Consider the following 19,602-nt stretch of genomic DNA (forward strand, 5'->3'; position numbering starts at 1 on the left):
TAAACAGACTAAAAATCTCAGTCAACAATGGAACAATGTCATTTCAATCCTGTAGCGTATATGCACTCACGACCGGCAGTGTCCATAGATCTCTCTCTATGGAGTGTGCAGTCACAATCTTTTTAGACTATGGTGATGACAGATGAGGAGCACAGATATGACGTTAAATCGTGTATAGTGTGTACACAGGAATCGGCATGCTGATCGGGACTTTCAGTCTTTGGTAAAATCGCTAACGATATCTCATCGGGAGAAATTTTCTATAGTGTGTACCCAGCCTAAAGGTTTACTACTTTGATGTAAGCCCCATTCATGATATAGCTATAATATGTGCACTGTGGAATATGCACTAAATATGCTCTAAAGTCTGCTCCAACTACATTTAGCATAGATTTGGAATGTATTTTAAATGTAACTATATTAAAACATATGTTAATGCTTTCACAGTGCAGAAAACAGAGTTTTTTTCACATAGGGACATATATATATATATATATATATATATATATATACACACATGCACACACACACACATACACACACGCACACTATATGGACAAAAGTATTTGGACGCTTAAACAGGGACTGCAATGATATTGTATTCAAATACATACTTTAATATGGAGTTGGTCCACCTTTTGCACTCTTCCTGGAAGGCTTTCTACAAGATGTAGGAGTGTTTCTATGAGATTTTTGTGCCCATTCATGCTGTAGAAAATTTATGAGGTCAGGCACTGATGTTGGATGTGAAGGCCTGGCCCGCAATCTCTGTTCCAGTCCATCCCAAAGGTGTTCTATGGGCTTCAGGTCAAGGCTCTGTGCGGGCCAGTCAAGTTCTTCCACACCTAACTCATCAAGCCATGTCTTTATGGTCCTGCTTTGTGCACTGGGGCACAGTCATTTTGTAATAGAAAAGGCCCTTCCCCAAACTGCTGTCGCAACGTTGTAAGCATAGCAGTGTCCAAAATGACTTGGTATGCTGAAGCATTAAGATTGCTGTACACTGGAGATAAGGGGCCTAGCCCAAACCCTGAAAAACAGCCCCATACCATTATCCCTCCTCCACCAAAAAGAAGCTGTAGGCCTGAACCCATCACCCATCTGACTGCCAAACAGAGAAGGGAGATTCATCACCCCACAGAACACATTTCCAATGCTCCACAGTCATCATCATCATTTATTTATATAGCACAACTAATTCCACAGCATTGTACAGAGAACACACCCACATCAGTGCCTGCCCCCAATAGTGCTTACACTCTAAATTCTCTAACACACACATAGACAGACTAGGGTAAATTTGATAGCAGCCAATTAATCTACTAGTATGTTTTTGGATTGTAGGAGGAAACCCACACAAACACAGAGAGAACCTACAAACTCTACACAGATAAGGCCATGTTTGGGAATCAAACTCATGATCCCACTCCTGAGAGGCACAAGTGCTAACCACTAAGCCACCATGCTGCCCAGTCCCACTATCTTGTATTGCAGATAAGGTGTCCATTTAACAAGTATGTCCGTGTTGAATTGCATTTTGAACAATGTGCAAAATTAGCCTGTCTTACTATGAACACAAATAGCCATTCATGCCCCCCACATGCTTTATGGACACATATAGGGCCCTCCTCTGCCCACATGCCACATGCACACACACACACGCACATTAGTGCTTTACACTACTCCATCTGACGCTTGGCATCGGTCTTGGTGTGGCTTGCATGCAGCTGCTCGGCCATGGAAACCCATTCCATTAAGCTCCCGCTCACAGTTTTTGTTCGTGCATTAATGCCAGTGGAAGTTCGGAACTCTTCAGCTATGGAATCAGCAGAGTGTTGGCAACTTTTACGCACCATGCGCCTTAGAAGTTGTAGATCCAGCTCTGTGATTTTATCTGGTCTTCTGCTTTGTGGCGTGGAGCAGGGGCGGATCTAGACTTTATGTTTAGGGGGGGCGATTTTGCATAATCACGCCCCTCCTTTGCTCTGATTGGCTAGCCTGCGTTAACCCCGCCTTCCGCCCGCGATTGGCCCTGCCCCCTCCTGTTGTGATCGCCGGCTGGGACCACTCTGATTGGCTGGCCCACATTTAGCCCCCCCCCCCCCGCTCGCGCTTAGCTCCGCCCCACCCATTTTTATCGGCGGCTGGGACCTAGCTTTTTGCTGCTAGGGGGGTGAATGCCCCGATCGCCCCCCCCTGGATTCGCCACTGGCGTGGAGTTGCTGTTGTTCCTAAACTCTTACACTTTCTAATAATATCACTTACAGTTGACCGTGGAATATCCAGCAGGGGTGAAATTTCATGAACCATCTTATTGCAAAGGTGGCATCCTATCACAGTACCACGCTTGAACTCACTGAGCTCTTCAGAGCAACACATTTTGTATCACAAATATTTGCAAATGGAGACTGTATGGCTAGGTGCTTGATTTTATACACTTCTGGCAACGGATCTGACTGGAACACCTCAATTCAATAATTAATAGGTGTGGCCAAATACTTTTGTCTATATAGTGTATATATAATATATATTTTGCATAGCAACCTCACACACGCACACACAGCTGTCCATCTCCAAATGCCAACACATTAATATAAAATATCATGAAAATGTTCGTATTGCATTACCTCAAAAGAGATCAGAAGATAGCTGGAGTATAGTAGAGAATTTTTCTGTGCTGACAAACTATTTGTGTGACATTTGATGCCTTTATAAACTACCATGTATACATGCAAATGCAGCGTACTCACCTCACCAAAACCCTGCATCCATATAGTGCACACATTATAAGGATGATGACACATAATGGAATTAGAATGTACAGCCAAATGAGATTTGGGACTAGAACAAAAACAAAAACACATAAAATTAGTGGCAAGACAAGATGCAAAATATAACAATATGGGCTCTATTTATTAGACTGTGGTGGTAAGGCTGATTTTCTATCGCAGCGATATAGCAAATCATCTATCGACACAATTTACCAATAAAAAACTGGCTTAGAGCGATAAGGGCTACTTATTTGCTGGTCCAATCTCAGGAAATATACACATCTGTGACCAGGATAGGCGATGATAGCAGGTGACCGTTTGATGTATGTTTTTCATTGGGAGTGGGGCTTTTTGCCATTTAATAAATAGAGCCCTATGATTAGTTAATCTTAAACAGAATGTGTATTCCTGCAAGGAATAAACATGCAGTGTGTTCAATACATAAAACAAAAGGACATACTGTAGTTCATTGTGCATAGAGATATTTACCAATAGACTTAGTACATGTGACCAAAGCCACCTAGAGAGCTGAGGTACTGCAATAATGCTGCCCTATAGGTGGAAATGGGCACAGTAATGCTCATGTAATCACAGCACAACTGTTCCCTAAATAGAAGAGTATGGGGGGGGGGGGGGGGGGCTGATGGGTAAGAGGGTAGGGTGGGGTAAGCAGGAAGAAAGCCCTTATAGCTGTGAGGATGACAGCGCCACAGGCCACCTATTAGGGATGGGCAATATACTTTTATTATAGTAATAAATATCACTGATGCCTCCTTTCCCCTATGCAATTACCCTCCACAATTATAACTTAACACTGTAATTGAAATAACGTTTCGGACACATACTAAATTGGCAAAATAGGTCACATTTTATTTAAAGAAATTTTGGTGGCGAAAAAACAAACTGCGAGACAGCTAAAAACCGATTACCAGAACCAAACGAGTGGATAGCCAAATGGCCCTGAATCCACTAACCAAGAATAAAATCCCTTACTGAATGTCTGGCGCTAAATCTGGCGCCAGAGAAACTACACCCCCCTCTAGATTCACAATGACGTGCTCACACAAAGCAGGTCAAGGGGTCCTCCACACAAAAGGACCAATCAGCGATAGCGCCGTTTGTATCAGTCGCTGATCGCAGTGATTTCCTACCACTGCTGTTGTCCTTTAACGGACCGACAGCCCGCCATCAGATGAACTAAGTCAACCCACTACCCTCCAATAACTTTGTTCGATGAACAAACATAAACCATGCCCGATGAGGTGAACCCCATCCCTTCTAAACAACTGTACCTGATCCAACAAGATTAAATGGTGGTCAATCTGAAACCCCCCCAAGGGACCAGATCACAAGCCCAAAAGAGCGATTAAACTTTTTAACAAGTTTCAGCATAACTGGTAGGGGAATCTCATCTCTCCAAGAGTTGCGTGGAACAACTTCAGACCAGCACAACTGGATGGCCGGCTTTCTGGACTTTGCCGTCCTCAAATCCTCTCTAAATCTAATAATAAAATCAAGTGATTTACCCTTGTCCAAATCATTCCATGTCAGGTGTACTACCATTATGTCTGGATCGACCCATTTTGTGATGTCCCGGATCAAAAGGGAAAGAAAAGCCAGCCAACATAGACCCCTTATACCTAACTAGGGATGTGCACCGGCGACTTTTGGTGTCTCGTGTCTTGTGTTTTGGATTCGGATTTTCGCGATGTTTTGGGTTCGGATTTGTTTCGCAAAACACCTGTCGAAAGGTTTTGGTTCGGATTTAAGGTTTTGGATTCGGATTTTTTTTTAAAAAAAGCATAAAAGTTCAAAAATCAAGTTTTTGGGCTTATTTTCACTCCTACGCTATTATTAACCTCAATAACATTCATTAACAAGCATTTCCACTAATTTACAGTGTATTCTGAACACCTCACAATATAGTTATTAGTCCAAAACGTTGCAACGAGGTATCTTTCTGGACTGCGTAGTGAAGTGGTCCCCACAATATAATAAGAAAACCATCAACTGGTCTTAATCGCACCAAAAAATGTACCTGGACTGCGTAGAGGAGTGGGTCACCACAATATAATTTAAAAACCCTGAACTTGTATGATTCACACCAATAAATGTATCTGGACTGCGTAGAGGAGTGGGTCACCACAATATAATTTAAAAACCCTGAACTTGTATGATTCGCACCAATAAATGTATCTGGACTGCGTAGAGGAGTGGGTCACCACAATATAATTTAAAAACCCTGAACTTGTATGATTCACACCAATAAATGTATCTGGACTGCGTAGAGGAGTGGGTCACCACAATATAATTTAAAAACCCTGAACTTGTATGATTCGCACCAATAAATGTATCTGGACTGCGTAGAGGAGTGGGTCACCACAATATAATAAGAAAACCATCAACTGGTCTTAATCACACCAAAAAATGTACCTGGACTGCGTAGAGGAGTGGGTCACCACAATATAATTTAAAAACCCTGAACTTGTATGATTCACACCAATAAATGTATCTGGACTGCGTAGAGGAGTGGGTCACCACAATATAATTTAAAAACCCTGAACTTGTATGATTCGCACCAATAAATGTATCTGGACTGCGTAGAGGAGTGGGTCACCACAATATAATAAGAAAACCATCAACTGGTCTTAATCACACCAAAAAATGTACCTGGACTGCGTAGAGGAGTGGTCACCACAATATAATTAATAAAAAAAAACCCTCCACGGCTCTGAATTTCCCAAAAAAAAAATCTGGACTGTGTAGTGGGGTGGCCCCGGTACTAAATTTGTTACCGGGGCCACAATACCTCCTCCAAGTTCCAAGTGTAGTGTTTATAACATATTAACACTACACTAATTCTAGCACGTCAAACCCTCTTGTTTTAAATAATGACAGGGCATTTAACTTTTGATTAAATTTTTTGAATTTGTTGACATTTTCTTTTACTTTTTGAACATGGCAAACGACTGTTGATTGGTCACATAATGCCCAAAAAATAGTTGCAAGATGGAATTGTCCTTGGGCCCTCCCACCCACCCTTATGTTGTTGAAATAGGACATGCACACTTTAACAAACCAATCATTTCAGCAACAGGGCCTACCAAACAACTGTGGCTGAAAAGATTGGTTTGTTTGGGCCCACACACTAAAAAAACAATTCATCTCTCCCTGTACAAACTAAACAGGCTCTACTGAGGAAAGATGTCGTCCTCATCCTCAACCTCTGATTCCTCTCCCCCTACAGTGTGTACTTCCTCCTCCTTACACATTATCAATTCGTCCCCGCTGGACTCCACAACCACAGGTCCCTCTGTACTATCTGGAGGGCAGTGCTGTACTTCATTGAGGAATTGATTATTCAATTTTATAAACATCATTTTTTCAACGTTGTGAGGAAGCAACCTCCTTCTCTGCTCACTGACCAGGTTCCCAGCTGCACTAAAAACTCTTTCCGAGTACACACTGGAGGGGGGACAACTCAGGTAATATAGAGCCAGTTTGTACAGGGGCTTCCAAACTGCCTTTTTTTCCTGCCAGTAACAATATGGACTGTCTGACATGTCTATTTGGATGGTGTCAGCAAAATAATCCTCCACCATTTTTTCAATTGTGACAGCATCCAATGCAGCGACAGTAGACATGTCTGGAATGGTTGGCAGGTCCTTCAGTCCGGACCAGATGTTATCAGCATCCCCGCCAGCGGCTCTTTTAGGAAAACTGAGCTTTTTCCTCGCAGCCATAGATGTGGAAGAAAATGAGGGTGGAGCTGTTGGCATGTCACGGTCCTCATGTCAGGACAATCTCCTGACCAGAAGGTCTTTGCACCGCTGTAGATTTGTGTCCGCCGGAAACAGAGACACAACATACGCTTTAAACCAAGGATCGAGCACGATGGCCAGAATGTATTCCTCTGACTTTAAAAGACTGACCACCCTTGGATCCTGGCAAAGCGTACGAAGGGCTTCATCCACAAGAGCTACATGCTTTGTTGAATCGCAATGCTTTACCAGCTCCTCCCTCACTTTCTCCAGCTGCTTCTGCAACAGCCTGATCAGGGGAATGACCTGATTTAAGCTGGCAGTGTCGGAACTGACTTCTCGTGTGGCAAGTTCAAACGGCTGGAGAACCTTGCACAACACGGAAATCAGTCTCCACTGCGCTTGACTCAGGCGCATCCACACTCCTTTGCCTATGTCGTAGGTGGCTGTGTAGGCCTGAATGGCCTTTTGCTGCTCCTCCATCCTCTGCAGCATATAGAGGGTGGAGTTCCAGCGCATCACAACCTCTTGTTTGAGGTGATGGCAAGGCAGGTTCATGCTTTTTTGATGTGCCTCTAGTCTGCGGTAGGCACTGGCTGAATGCCGAAAGTGTCCAGCAATTTTGCGCACCACCGCAAGCATCTCCTGCACACCCCTGTCACTCTTGAGGTAATGCTGCACCACCAAATTAATGGTGTGTGCAAAACATGGGACGTGCTGGAAATTGCCCATATTTAATGCCCGCACAATGTTACTGGCATTGTCTGACACCACAAATCCCCATGAGAGTCTAACACACCCTCCCTCTACCCTGATCAATGCCCGAGTGAAGATGGCGGCGACTAGCAGGGAATTTATAGGTTCCGAGTATCGCGAGATCCGACAACGGGATTATGACTCGGAGCCTCGCTTTCAAGTTTTCATTTGGCGTCAATACCCGGATCTGTCTCGGATCCGGCTCGGATCGGCAATGTTCGGGTGGGCTCGTATTCAGGAAATCCGAGTGCGCTCATCTCTATACCTAACCAATGAAATTCTACATGGGAATGGGGAGCAATTCAAGGCCATCTTGTGCCTGGATGCCCACAGTACATAAGAGTAGCCAACAATTCAAATTTGTATCTTCCACCTCAGAATACCTGTGAACAAAATTATTAAACATTAGCATAAACTCGACTGTGCTGAATCTGAAAAATTTGCGGGCAGTGGGTTGGCGGGGGCGGTAACAACCCAAAAAACTCAGAGGCACATAGTTAATCGAGCCTTGATCCAAGGAGAAAAAAAATGGAAAAAATCCCGCCATACCCTTGCTAAAAGCGACAAGCAGCAAAGCACTGGGTTACCAAGGGTTGAGAAATGGGCAGTTATTTATTTGATACAATATATTTTTTGTAGGCTTTGGATTTCCATCTGCCAAGAGATTTAATAGCAGCAATGGAAGAGCCAGCTAAGGCAGCGGATGTAGCCACCCCAATCTTAAATTAGTGGGTGCCATAGAGAGCCGGATCTAAACCCAGAAACTCTAGTGCTCTCTTAAATATTGCATTGAATTGGTATTTTGCAAGCAGGGAACCATCAAAGTGCACCAGGAATAAGTCACTTGAGGGGCTCTAACCCCTGCAAACTATCTGCCTAAAGCCAGTGGGCATACTGTCCTATCCACGTGAGGTGATATCCAACAACTCTAACTTGCTTGATCAGTCTTAGATCTAGCAATTTTCAAGATAAATGGGCCTCATGAATCAGCATGTGTTGAGCTAATAACACAGAGCCTGCTCTTCGCTAAGATTGCACTACTAATTCGCATATCCTAAATGCACCAAAAAAGGCCAAAACGAAAGCAGTGCTAAACAAAAGAAACTGGTAAACATCCAACATCACACATTAAGAGAATCAACTAAACTTGCAACAACTGTACTTTTTGACAAGATCATATTGGGGATGCCGTACTCTGGGGTGAACGGTTGGACTAGATAAATCACCTGAATCCAGTGTTTCAGGTTCAATAGCCTCTGCTAGTTTTATTCACCAGCTTGCAAACATAACAAAATATAAACAAAATATAAACAAAATCCTAGCCATCTGGCTACTAACTAATACAGAGGTATTCCCTCTCTTGATTGAGGGGCCTAGTGTCCCTCACTTAAACCAAACAATGGAGCTCACAGATCAAAGCTGCAGTTTTTCTCAGGAGACATCTGACCTCCTCCCCAGACAATTAGAGAATGAGTGAACTGCCTAACAGCCCTTTACAGGCACCACACAGGTGCAGCTCCTGATCAGTCTGAGAGACTGGCAGACCAGAAAACCCGGACTGGGCCTTATGTATGGAGCCCATTCTTCTCTCCCCATACATAACACCAGAGACCCTTACCATATTTCCTGACAACTGGGAAAACACTTCTCACAATCTCCCTTGTGTTTTAAAATACAAATGACAGGAATCTAGGACTTATGCACCTGCCATTCACTTCTTTCCCAGCGCTTCTGTCACAACGTCTAAATGCCTCCTAAAACCCTCGGGTTCTCTCTGAACTTTAAATACTGGTGTGGAGTGGAGTGGTGTTGGTCATTCTCTCTGGATTTTGGAATTATCTGTTTGTTTTCTGAACTTGTCTGTTGCCTGTGCCTCTTTGTATCACAGGAGTCATAATTAAATTAGGTCAGCAAGCAATAGCCATAGATACAGAACTGTCCAAAATCCTGAACCAAAGCTAGTGTGGACTCAAACAATTGACAAGTAACAATAGTAGGGATCAATGGCATCATTCACTAAACCCCCAGCCGGATACGACAGATGTTGGATCAGACGGTATTTGTCCGCTGACCTTTTTGAAAAAACACCGATGGGAGAAACCTTCAAGGTCCGGAAAAGAAGGTAAAGCATGCAGTCCACATATACTTCTTCCCCCACTTTTTCCGCTAATATGTCAAAAAAGCCATATGCAGACTGCAAATTTCTAGAGACAGGTAAACGAGAATCAACTTCAACAGGGATTCTGAAACCATTAGTGAAACTTTGACTTAGAAACTTGTCCGAAGAGGCGTCAGGAAAAAGGTAAACCTGGTGAGGGGGCTTTACTGTGCAGGAGTCTCTGCATTAGCTCTTCCCCTGCTGGTACCTGGCACGTTTCTAGGGCACTCAGTGGCGGGATGGGAACCCCTGCATTTGTAAGACAGATGCCAACATTTAAAAATGCATGGACAGGTGCGCCATAGGACTGAAATCATCATCATCATTTATTTATATAGCGCCAACATATTCCGTAGCGCTTTACAATTGACTGAATTGATATCAAATAACAAAATGTCAATTTTTATACTTGGTTGTTTATAGGGATTGGCACCCCCAAGACAGGGAGTGACACGGGACTATGTACTTTTCAGAAATTGCTACTTTAAATGAACCCCTTTAGTATGAGCACTTAAGAATATATTATATTTTATAACACATGTCAATATTTGCATGCTGTTACCCTTGCACATGATCCTGCATTAAAGGCATGACACCTGTTCTTGCTGGAGAGGGGCATGGCGACCCTCCCTTGCACCAGAAATGCTTTCTGACTGATCACAACCAAGGAATGACTACTAGGCCACATCAGTTCCATCCAGATTTCAACATCATTGAAACCCAACAGAAGGCTTGTATGCCAGCTTATTCTTCGACAAAAGCATTTGTCATAAGTGTGCCAAACCGCTGTGTCGTCATTGATTTGTTTAAGTGCATTTGGGTCAAGTGACTTTCTTGTCATTCGCTATTCTTTACTACTGTGGTATTACTGAACTATGCAGATCCACTACTTGTTCCTGCTTCCAACTTTGCAATCACCATTTGATGTAATTATGCTACAATGCTGCTTTATATAGTAGTTGTAGTCTCTACTAGAGGTAAGTGTGAGAGAGGCCATTAAGCCGAATGAGTTTAAAAGCATGTGTTGTGAGCTGACAATGTTACTTACCATTAGGGGTTAAGTCTGTGATGGAATCAGCCAAATGGGATGAGGTGGGAGTGGTTGTGGAAAGAATATATCCAGCAGTGGAGGAGGAGAGAGCTTCCTGTTTCCTGGATCCGGATACCCACCCACCCACCCGCCCTGTTTTAAGTATATTCAGTTGCAATACTTCCTTGTCACGAGGAACGAGGTGTGTGAGTGGTGGGAGAGCATGGCAGTCAGATGGTTGTTTAAACATACGGTACCTAAGTGTTGGCGATGTAGCCTTAGTTCCCTCGTTGTTATCAGACTCGTTGATGCTCTAGTAAGGAGTATCAGGTTTTGCCTTGAAAGGGCTTAACCAGTTTGAGTCCAGAGGGTATTGAGTTAATTTATAGTTGATAGTACCGGCCAATAGATAAGGTTTTAACCTGGGTTGGTGGAAAGGAGACGATCTTCCACCTTATTGGTTTATGTTGGTTTTAGCTGGCTGCCCTGCTCTTCGCCACCTATATAAAAAAAAGGTCCAAATTGTTGATAGAAACTTTTGATAGATTTTGATAGAAATAAAATAAAATAAAATAAAAATAAAGAAAATAAAAAACAAATAAAATAATAAAAATAATAATAATAATAATAATAAAAATAAAAGGACCTTTTTATTTCCAAACTTAAGTCGGTGTCCGTGTCTTTATTTTATGGTTTGTAAGTGTTGTGCAAGGTTAACCAGAAAGGGGATTCACATAAGAGGGGAATCAACACTATGCATTTTACAGATACTACATTAAAAAATGCAGCTGGAGAGTAAAAAAGAAGGAAGAGAGCTGAGCGTAGTTGAGGATAAGAGGTAAGTGGGAGAAAGTGAAGAAGGGTGGACAGAGTAAGAATCTGGAGAAGGGGGGACAGAGTGAGAAAAGGGAGAAGGGGGGGCAAGTGTGAAAGTGAAGAAGGGTGGACAGAGTGAGAATCTGGAAGAGGGGGGACAAAGTGAGAAAAGGGAGAAGGGGGGGGGGGGGCGAGTGTGAAAGTGGAGAAGGGGGAGAGGGGGTGCCAAGAGAGAAAGTGGAGAAGCAGGGGCCAAGTGAGAAAGTGGAGGAGGGAGGACAGAGAGAGATAGTGGAGAAGGGGGGTGCAGAATGAGAATAACAGGGAGGAGGGCACAGAGTGAGATAGTGGAGGAGGAGGGGGACAGAGTGAAAAAGTGGAAGGGGGGTAAAAGAGTGAGAATGTGGAAGGGAGGGTAACAGAGTGAGAATGCGGAAGGGGGGGTAACAAAGTGAGAATGCGGAAGGGGGTAACAGAGTGAGAATGTGGAGAGTGGTGTACATTGTGGGATTGAGTGAAAAAGTGAAGGAGGGGGGGCAGAGTCAGAAAGTGGAGGAAGGGGGGCAGTGAGAAAGTGGAGGAGGGGGGCAGAGTGAGAAAGTGGAGGAGGGGGGGCAGAGTGAGAAAGTAGAGGGGGTAACAGAGTAAGAAAGTGGAGGGGGTTAACAGTGCGAGAAAGTCTTGTGCGGTGGAGCCTAAAGGAGAAAGTGGAGGGGGGGCAGAGAGAGAAAGTGGAGGGGGGCAGAGTGAGAAAGTGGAGGGGGCAGAGTGAGAACGTGGAAGGGGCAGAGTGAGAACGTGGAAGGGGCAGAATGAGAAAGTGGAGGGGGCAGAGTGAGAACGTGGAAGGGGCAGAGTGAGAAAGTGAAAGGGGGTCCGCTGGGAGAATCAAGTGAGAGGCAGGGATTAGTAGACTACAATTTCTATGTGTTTTTTATTTGGCTGATTGTCGCTATTGACAAGAGAGGCACTAACACTGAATGCACTTAAACACAGAGGTTTGCGATCACATACACTAAACTCTTACTTGCAAGAGTTAAGCTTTTACTGTAATTCCTGGATAGCCAATGGCATCTGGCAGGAGAGTGCCCTGGGTTGTTATATATATAAACCCTCTCTGGCTGCTGTTCTGCCTCATTTCTTTTGCACAAATTACCACCCTCCCACTCTGTGTTGTTTGTCAATAAACTTGTTTTCTCCTTTGCCACAGAGCGGGCGCAGTTTTGGTAGGAAAGCACTGTGTTCAGCGACTTAGACATATGGCGCTATCGCTGATTGTCCGTAGAGCACTGCCCCCTTCGAGGTAAAGGTGGCTTTTGGTCATTTTGTGTGAAGGACCCCTTGACTTGCTTTTATGTGGGCATGTCATTGTGAGTCTAGAGGAGATGTAGTCACTCTGATGCCAGATTTAAACGCCAGCTATTTAGTAAGTTATTCTATCCTTGATTAAGTGAATTCAGGGCCATTTGGCCATCCACACATTTGGTTCGGTAATCAGTTGTTTAGCTGTCCCGTAGTTTGCTTCCTCTGCCACCAATTTACAATTTATGCTAATAAACTGTGACCTAACTTTTGCCAACTTAACATGGGTCTGAGTTGTTATTTCATTTAGAGTATTTAAGTTTTAATTGTGGAGGGTAATTGTGAAGGGGAAAGGGGGCATCAACGATATGCCCAGACACCAAAAAGTGCAGCCTGTCTGCTCCGTCTTCGTAGGCAAAGGAGACTTACTACAGTCTAAGATTTCGGGGAGGGAACGGGGATGGGAATGGGAATTTGTCCATAGTCAATATTCAGTAGGGGCGTGCCAAGTTTGAGCGCAAGCAGCCACATCCGAATCAAGCCCTGGGCATCTCAAAGTTACTTGTTTTTCTGCCGTATCTCTTTCACCAGCTATAGGGCTAGTCTAAGTCCTGAGTCCTAGTGATATCATTATCATATGCATGCTATAACACGTGTCTGCAATCAGGAGCAACTTTAAAAATGTCCATTATGTATAGTAAGGATATTAAGGACAGCCTAATAAATGTTTTTTCAAGGGAAAAACAAAAATATTATTGAAAAAAACTATTTAAAATTTAAATTTATAATGATAAATGACTATATTATTGACAAGCAACATTATTTGCTTAATATATATATTTTTTCTGTGGGTCATGAGTTCGATTCCCGCCCATGGCCTTATCTGAGTGGAGTTTGTATGTTCTCCTCGTGTTTGCGTGAGTTTCCTTCAGGTCCTCTGGTTGTCGCTAACAAATTGACCCTAGTGTGTATTAGGGAATTTAGACTATAAGCCCCAATGGGGCAGGGACTAATGTGAGTGAGTTCTCTGTACAGCGCTGCGGAATTAGTGGCGCTATATAAATAGACGATGATGAAAGTCTACATCGTTCAGTGCTTTTACTAGTAGAGGAATTATCTGGTGGGTTTACAGCTTTTTTTAAATAAAAATATGCATACAAAACAAAAACAAATATTGCTTACCTTGTGACATTCAGAACATCTACAATATTATACAACCTTACACTTTATATAGGCCAATTATGTGACGATGGTTATATAATAGCATGGTTTTATGATCTATACACAATAAATGATGATATGACTGATATGAATGTCTTTTTCTCAAATCACATCATACACAATGTTTAATATTTTATATATATATATATATATATATATATATATATATATACACATCGTATATTGTTGTAGCTATGCAGTTTGCATCTATAAATAAGTATTTGTAGTTTTAGGGAAGGGATTATATCATCTCCCCTATTTAAGAACCACTGTTTCTTTTTGGGGATATCATCAGATAAAGGGAGGAGTCAATCCATACCAAAATGTTATTGTCTGTATAATATAAGGCATATATTTTAGACTGCAACCATGTTGTCCCATCTTCTTGTATATTTACGTTTGTTGGTGAACAATCATCCACAATGCTCAAGTGATTACTCTATCTTTTACCTGCTTTGGTTTTTAATCTTTGCACATTGCTCCACTCACTCCAGGGCCCTCTGTAACAGTGATGTGGATTTTCTTCCTCTAAATGCACTCGGACCTTTACAGAATAATTACTGCTAGGCTGAAGTTCTCTACCCAAGTAGAGAGCTACCTCGGGGTGATGGTCAGGTGCTCTTAGTTTATTTTCTCCAGGACAGTCAGAAGTAACCTGTGGGTAAAAAAACAGGATATTTGTACTTACTTTAAGTCAGTGGTGGAAGTGGGGGTGTATACAGTGGTATGCCCTACTGACACTTCTACTACTATCAGTGTAAGACTATCAAATTCCATTAATTTGCATTCCCATTACATTTTTCCTAACGTCTCTTCTAAATTTCTACTTCGACCACTGCTTTAATTCCATTTCTCTGACTTCATCTGGGGGACACTGTTTCACCATGGGGATATAGAGATAGCTACAGAGCTGGGTACTTTGGAATTAATTAAAAAATGTATAAGGTCTCCTCCCCTCTATATATCCCCCCACCTGTCGGTCATCAACAGTTTATAACTAATAAAGCCCAGAGGGAGCAAAAATAATATTAATAACAACAACAACAACAACAACAACAATAACTCAAAGAGAGGGTGCGCAGTGTCCCCTAGATGAAATCAGAGAAACGGATTTAGCATAAGTACAAAAATCCTGTTTTCTCTATGATGTCATCTGGAGAACTATGCTTCACTATGAGGACCTTCCAAAGCTGCGCCTAAGGGAGGGTACGCTCAGACACCGCTAAGCATAAAACTTTATTACGAAAACTAGTATCCCTGGATGCAAAAATGTTGAAACAAAAGATGTTAGTAAAAGTATGGACAGCTTTGTTGCTCTGCCAAGGCCTCGTGTCATGCCATCCAAAAAGTACTTACTATCTGGTTGAATGAGGAGAATTATTAACTAGCACAGGTTTAGCTGAACAGACGTAAGCCTAGTGAATAGTCATTCTCATCCATCTGGCAATGGTCTGCTTAGTCACCGGCCAATCCCTCTTCCAACCATGTATTCTTCTGAACACCAGTAGTTCTGCACACATATGTCCTAAGCGATCTGACCACATCCAGAAGACAACATCGATCCTGATTATCCACTGAACCTTCTTGCTGAAAAGAAGGAAAGGCAATCTCCTGGTTAAAATGGAACTCTGAAACCACCTTTGGTTGAAAAGAATGGACAGTTCGTAGCACTGTCCTATCCTTGTGAAAGATTAAAAAAAGAGACTTACTTGACAGAACACCCAACTCTGAGACCCTTCTTGACAAAGAAATTCGAAGGAGAAAAATAATCTTCCAAGTAAGATATTTAAATTCTATGGAATCTAAAAGTTCAAAATGACGTTGGTTCAATAACCAATAAAGTCAGATCAAAATCCCAAGGTTCTATAGAAGGAACAAAAGGCGTCTGGAGTCTCAGAACCACCTGTAAAAGAGTCTGTACCTCTGGAATACTAGCAAGCTTCTTTTGTAAGAAGATAGACAAAGCAGACACCTAGACCCTTAAGGAAACTAATTTTAGCCTCTTGCCTAAACCATCCTGAAGAAAAAGAGAGAAGACGGGCCAGACTTAAAACTGAGATCTGGAATGCTCTATGTTCACAACATGACAAATAGGTCTAAATTCTGTGATAGTATAAGGCAGAAATAGGTTTCCTAGCCTTTAACATAGTCTGGATCACCATTTCAGAGAACCCATTGACCCTTAAAATGGTCAAGCTAAACTGTGGTGTAAAATGGACCCTGAGAGAGAAGATCCTCCCCTCCCTTAGTGGAAGTTGTCATGCTGGTTCGGCTACCATTCTTAGGATGTCTCCGTCTCTGTTAAGAAATATGGTGATCACTGCAGCACGCTGGATCAGTTGCCTAGCAACAGTAGCTAGCATCCTTTCTCTGTCTGATGTACTAAGCGTATGGTGATCACCACTGCACACCAGGGGGTAAATGTATCAAGCTGCGAGTTTGCAACTCCAGCGATTTTCTCAGGAGAGTTGAAACTAGCCGATGTATGAAGCTGAGATTTCATGCAAAATCGCCAGAGTTCTGCTTATGTCAAAATCGCTACTTGCAAAATCGCCAGAGATCAAACTCACCACTGTTTGCCACTGCAGCTATACAGCTCTCAAATGTATGAAGCTGCGAGTTAGCAAACTCAGGAGAGTTTTCTTCAAAACACGCTGCTTGATAGCAGCGTGATGTATCAACACATCACTGTTACATGCCCTGGCAGTGTTAAAACTGTAAAGAACAGATAAAAGTAAAAAAAAAAAAAAAAAAGCGTGGGGTCCCCCTGCTATTTATGCTTAACCCTAGTGCTGCCTGACTAGTGCTGGTCCCGTGAAAATCGGGGAAAAATTTTGCTTGGGGTTCCCCCGATTTTCACTTTACCAGCACTAGGCAAACCAGCCAGGGTTGGCGGCACTATAGCAGGGGGACGCGCGGCAGGGGTCCCCCTGCCATAATGACTAACCAACCCTAGACTGTTCAGCGCTGGGCTGGATTCCCTAGGGAGTGGGGTCCACTGAAAAAAACAAGCACCCCCCCCCCCCTAGAAAGAACCAGCCCAGTGCTGATAGCACTAGGGCTCTTCCTACTATCACTGGGCTGTGGGTAGTAGGGTAATACAGCGGTAAAGTAGTAAAAAAAAAAAACTGACACCAATTTTGTTTGTGGAACTACAAGTCCCCGCCAGCCAGGTTGCCAAAAACAGTGTGGCCATGCTGGTGCTTGTATAACTACAAGCACCAGCATACCCATGGCAGCCAGGGCATGTTGGCACTTGGAGAACCACCAGTGCCAACATGCCCTGACATCCCTGGCTTGCTGGGCCCTGTAGTTCCACAAAGAAAAAAGTTTACAAAGCCACAACACCCTCTTATAAACCACAAGTATTTATTAAAAATAATAAAACCCAAATACTTACCAATGATGCCTTCTTTTTTGATCCAATGTCAGTTATTATTTGTAAATCCATCTTGCCAGTTTGCCCCAGTCCCAGCCATTTGTACCTCCATAAGGGAATCTTTGCCAACAGGAACTCTTCGCCCAGAAGGGGCCCATATTTGTACATCCCGACTCTTTAGTGTTGCTTGAAGATAAAAAAAACAAAAACCAGGAGCCGCCGCAAACACCTCCTACCTAGTAGGAGGTCCGTTTCGCAATGCTCTTACGCTGTTTGCGTAAGAGCTAACTACTGTATTATGGTATTTTCCCACGCTAGTGGGGAAATCACATAATACTGTATCTAGCGCTTACGCAATTAACGTAGTGCATTGCACATGCGCTACGCTACTTGCGTAAGCTGTAATACAGTAAATACAGCTTACCCAAGTAGCGTAGCGCATGCGCAATGCGCTACGTTTATTGCGTAAGCGCTAGATACAGTATTATGTGATTTCCCCACTAGCGTGGGAAAATACCATAATACAGTAGTTAGCTCTTACGCAAACAGCGTAAGAGCATTGCGAAACGGACCTCCTACTAGGTAGGAGGTGTTTGCGGCGGCTCCTGGTTTTTGTTTTTTTTATCTTCAAGCAACACTAAAGAGTCGGGATGTACAAATATGGGCCCCTTCTGGGCAAAGAGTTCCTGTTGGCAAAGATTCCCTTATGGAGGTACAAATGGCTAAGACTGGGGCAAGCCGGCAAGATGGATTTACAAATAATAACTGACATTGGATCAAAAAAGAAGGCATCATTGGTAAGTATTTGGGTTTTATTATTTTTAATAAATACTTGTGGTTTATAAGAGGGTGTTGTGGCTTTGTAAACTTTTTTCTTTGTGGAACTACAGGGCCCAGCAAGCCAGGGATGTCAGGGCATGTTGGCACTTGTGGTTCTCCAAGTGCCAACATGCCCTGGCTGCCATGGGTATGCTGGTGCTTGTAGTTATACAAGCACCAGCATGGCCACACTGTTTTTGGCAACCTGGCTGGCGGGGACTTGTAGTTCCACAAACAAAATTGGTGTCAGTTTGTTTTTTTTACTACTTTACCGCCGTATTACCCTACTACCCACAGCCCAGGGGTAGTAGGAAGAGCCCTAGTGCTATCAGCACTGGGCTGGTTCTTTCTAGGGGGGGGGGGGGCGCTTGTTTTTTTCAGTGGACCCCACTCCCTAGGGAATCCAGCCCAGCGCTGAACAGTCTAGGGTTGGTTAGTCATTATGGCAGGGGGACCCCTGCCGCGCGTCCCCCTGCTATAGTGCCGCCAACCCTGGCTGGTTTGCCTAGTGCTGGTAAAGTGAAAATCGGGGGAACCCCACGCAAAATTTTTCCCCGATTTTCACGGGACCAGCACTAGTCAGGCAGCACTAGGGTTAAGCATAAATAGCAGGGGGACCCCACGCTTTTTTTTTTTTTTACTTTTGTCTGTTCTTTACAGTTTTTACAGCTGCCGGAGCTCCGGCAGCTGTATGACAGGGGCAGTGTAACAGTGATGTGTTTACAACTCACTGTTACAACACAGGCGAGTTTGCCAAACACAGGAGAGTTTGCTAAACTCGTCAGTGTTTACATCGCTCAAAATTGCCAGAGATGACCAGCGATTTTGAACATGAGTGTCAAAATCGCAGCTTGATACATTTCCAGTTTTTTTAAAAAAAAAAATTGCGGGTAAACCCCCGCGATTTGCCGCGATTTAAACACGCTGGCAAACTCGCAGTTTGATACATTTACCCCCAGATCTATTACCAGTGTCCTTTCTCTGTCAGGTGACAGTCAATTGTGCTCTCATGTGTTTAGGAATATGATTATCACCGTTACAGGTCAGATCTATAACTGACATCCTTTCCCTGTCAGCAAGTGATAGATGTTGTGTATAGTTATGCAGTGGTCACCACTGCATGTCTGATCTGTTAGCAGCATGTCTCCTTATTAAATGACAGTGTGTTGAACTTAGTCTTGTGTATGTGCAGGATGTCCACCGCTACGATCTGGACTAGTTGCATAACAACAAAAGTAGCATCCTCTCCTCCCACCCAGCCGGCACCTCAATGATTCAGTTGATTGCTATGTAAGTTATTTTTAGCCAGTCTGGTGCCACCAACATCACTGGAGCTCTTTCTTTCCCAGCTTTCTTGAGAACATGAGGAAGTATGGCTATTGGAAGAAAAACATATATTAGATGGAAATCCCATGGCACTATGAAAGCATTCACCAGGAATGCCTAAGGATCCTGGATCCTTGAGCAAAATCTTTCTACTTTGTGATTGAAGTGTGAGGTTATCATGGCGACCTCTGGCAGTCCCTTTCTCTTTGTGATCTGATCGTAGACCTGTGGATAGAGAGACCATTTCCCTGTGAGAAATGAAT

General features: G+C 43.3%; 1 protein-coding gene across 3 annotated transcripts in view; it reads right to left on the reverse strand.

Annotated features, from left to right (window-relative positions):
• LOC142111301 (cytokine receptor common subunit beta-like) overlaps positions 1–19,602 on the reverse strand; it is a 110,771-nt gene that overhangs the window by 12,579 nt on the left and 78,590 nt on the right. For all 3 annotated transcript variants that reach the window (XM_075193799.1, XM_075193800.1, XM_075193798.1), the window contains 2 exons: positions 14,266–14,470; positions 2,751–2,841 (listed from right to left, as the gene is read on the reverse strand). In XM_075193799.1, the coding sequence (XP_075049900.1) occupies positions 2,751–2,841; positions 14,266–14,470 (296 nt within the window). The remainder of the gene's footprint in view (positions 1–2,750; positions 2,842–14,265; positions 14,471–19,602) is intronic.

The sequence above is a fragment of the Mixophyes fleayi genome (genome assembly GCF_038048845.1).
Source record: "Mixophyes fleayi isolate aMixFle1 chromosome 4 unlocalized genomic scaffold, aMixFle1.hap1 SUPER_4_unloc_2, whole genome shotgun sequence".
Classification (NCBI taxonomy): Eukaryota; Metazoa; Chordata; class Amphibia; order Anura; family Limnodynastidae; genus Mixophyes; species Mixophyes fleayi.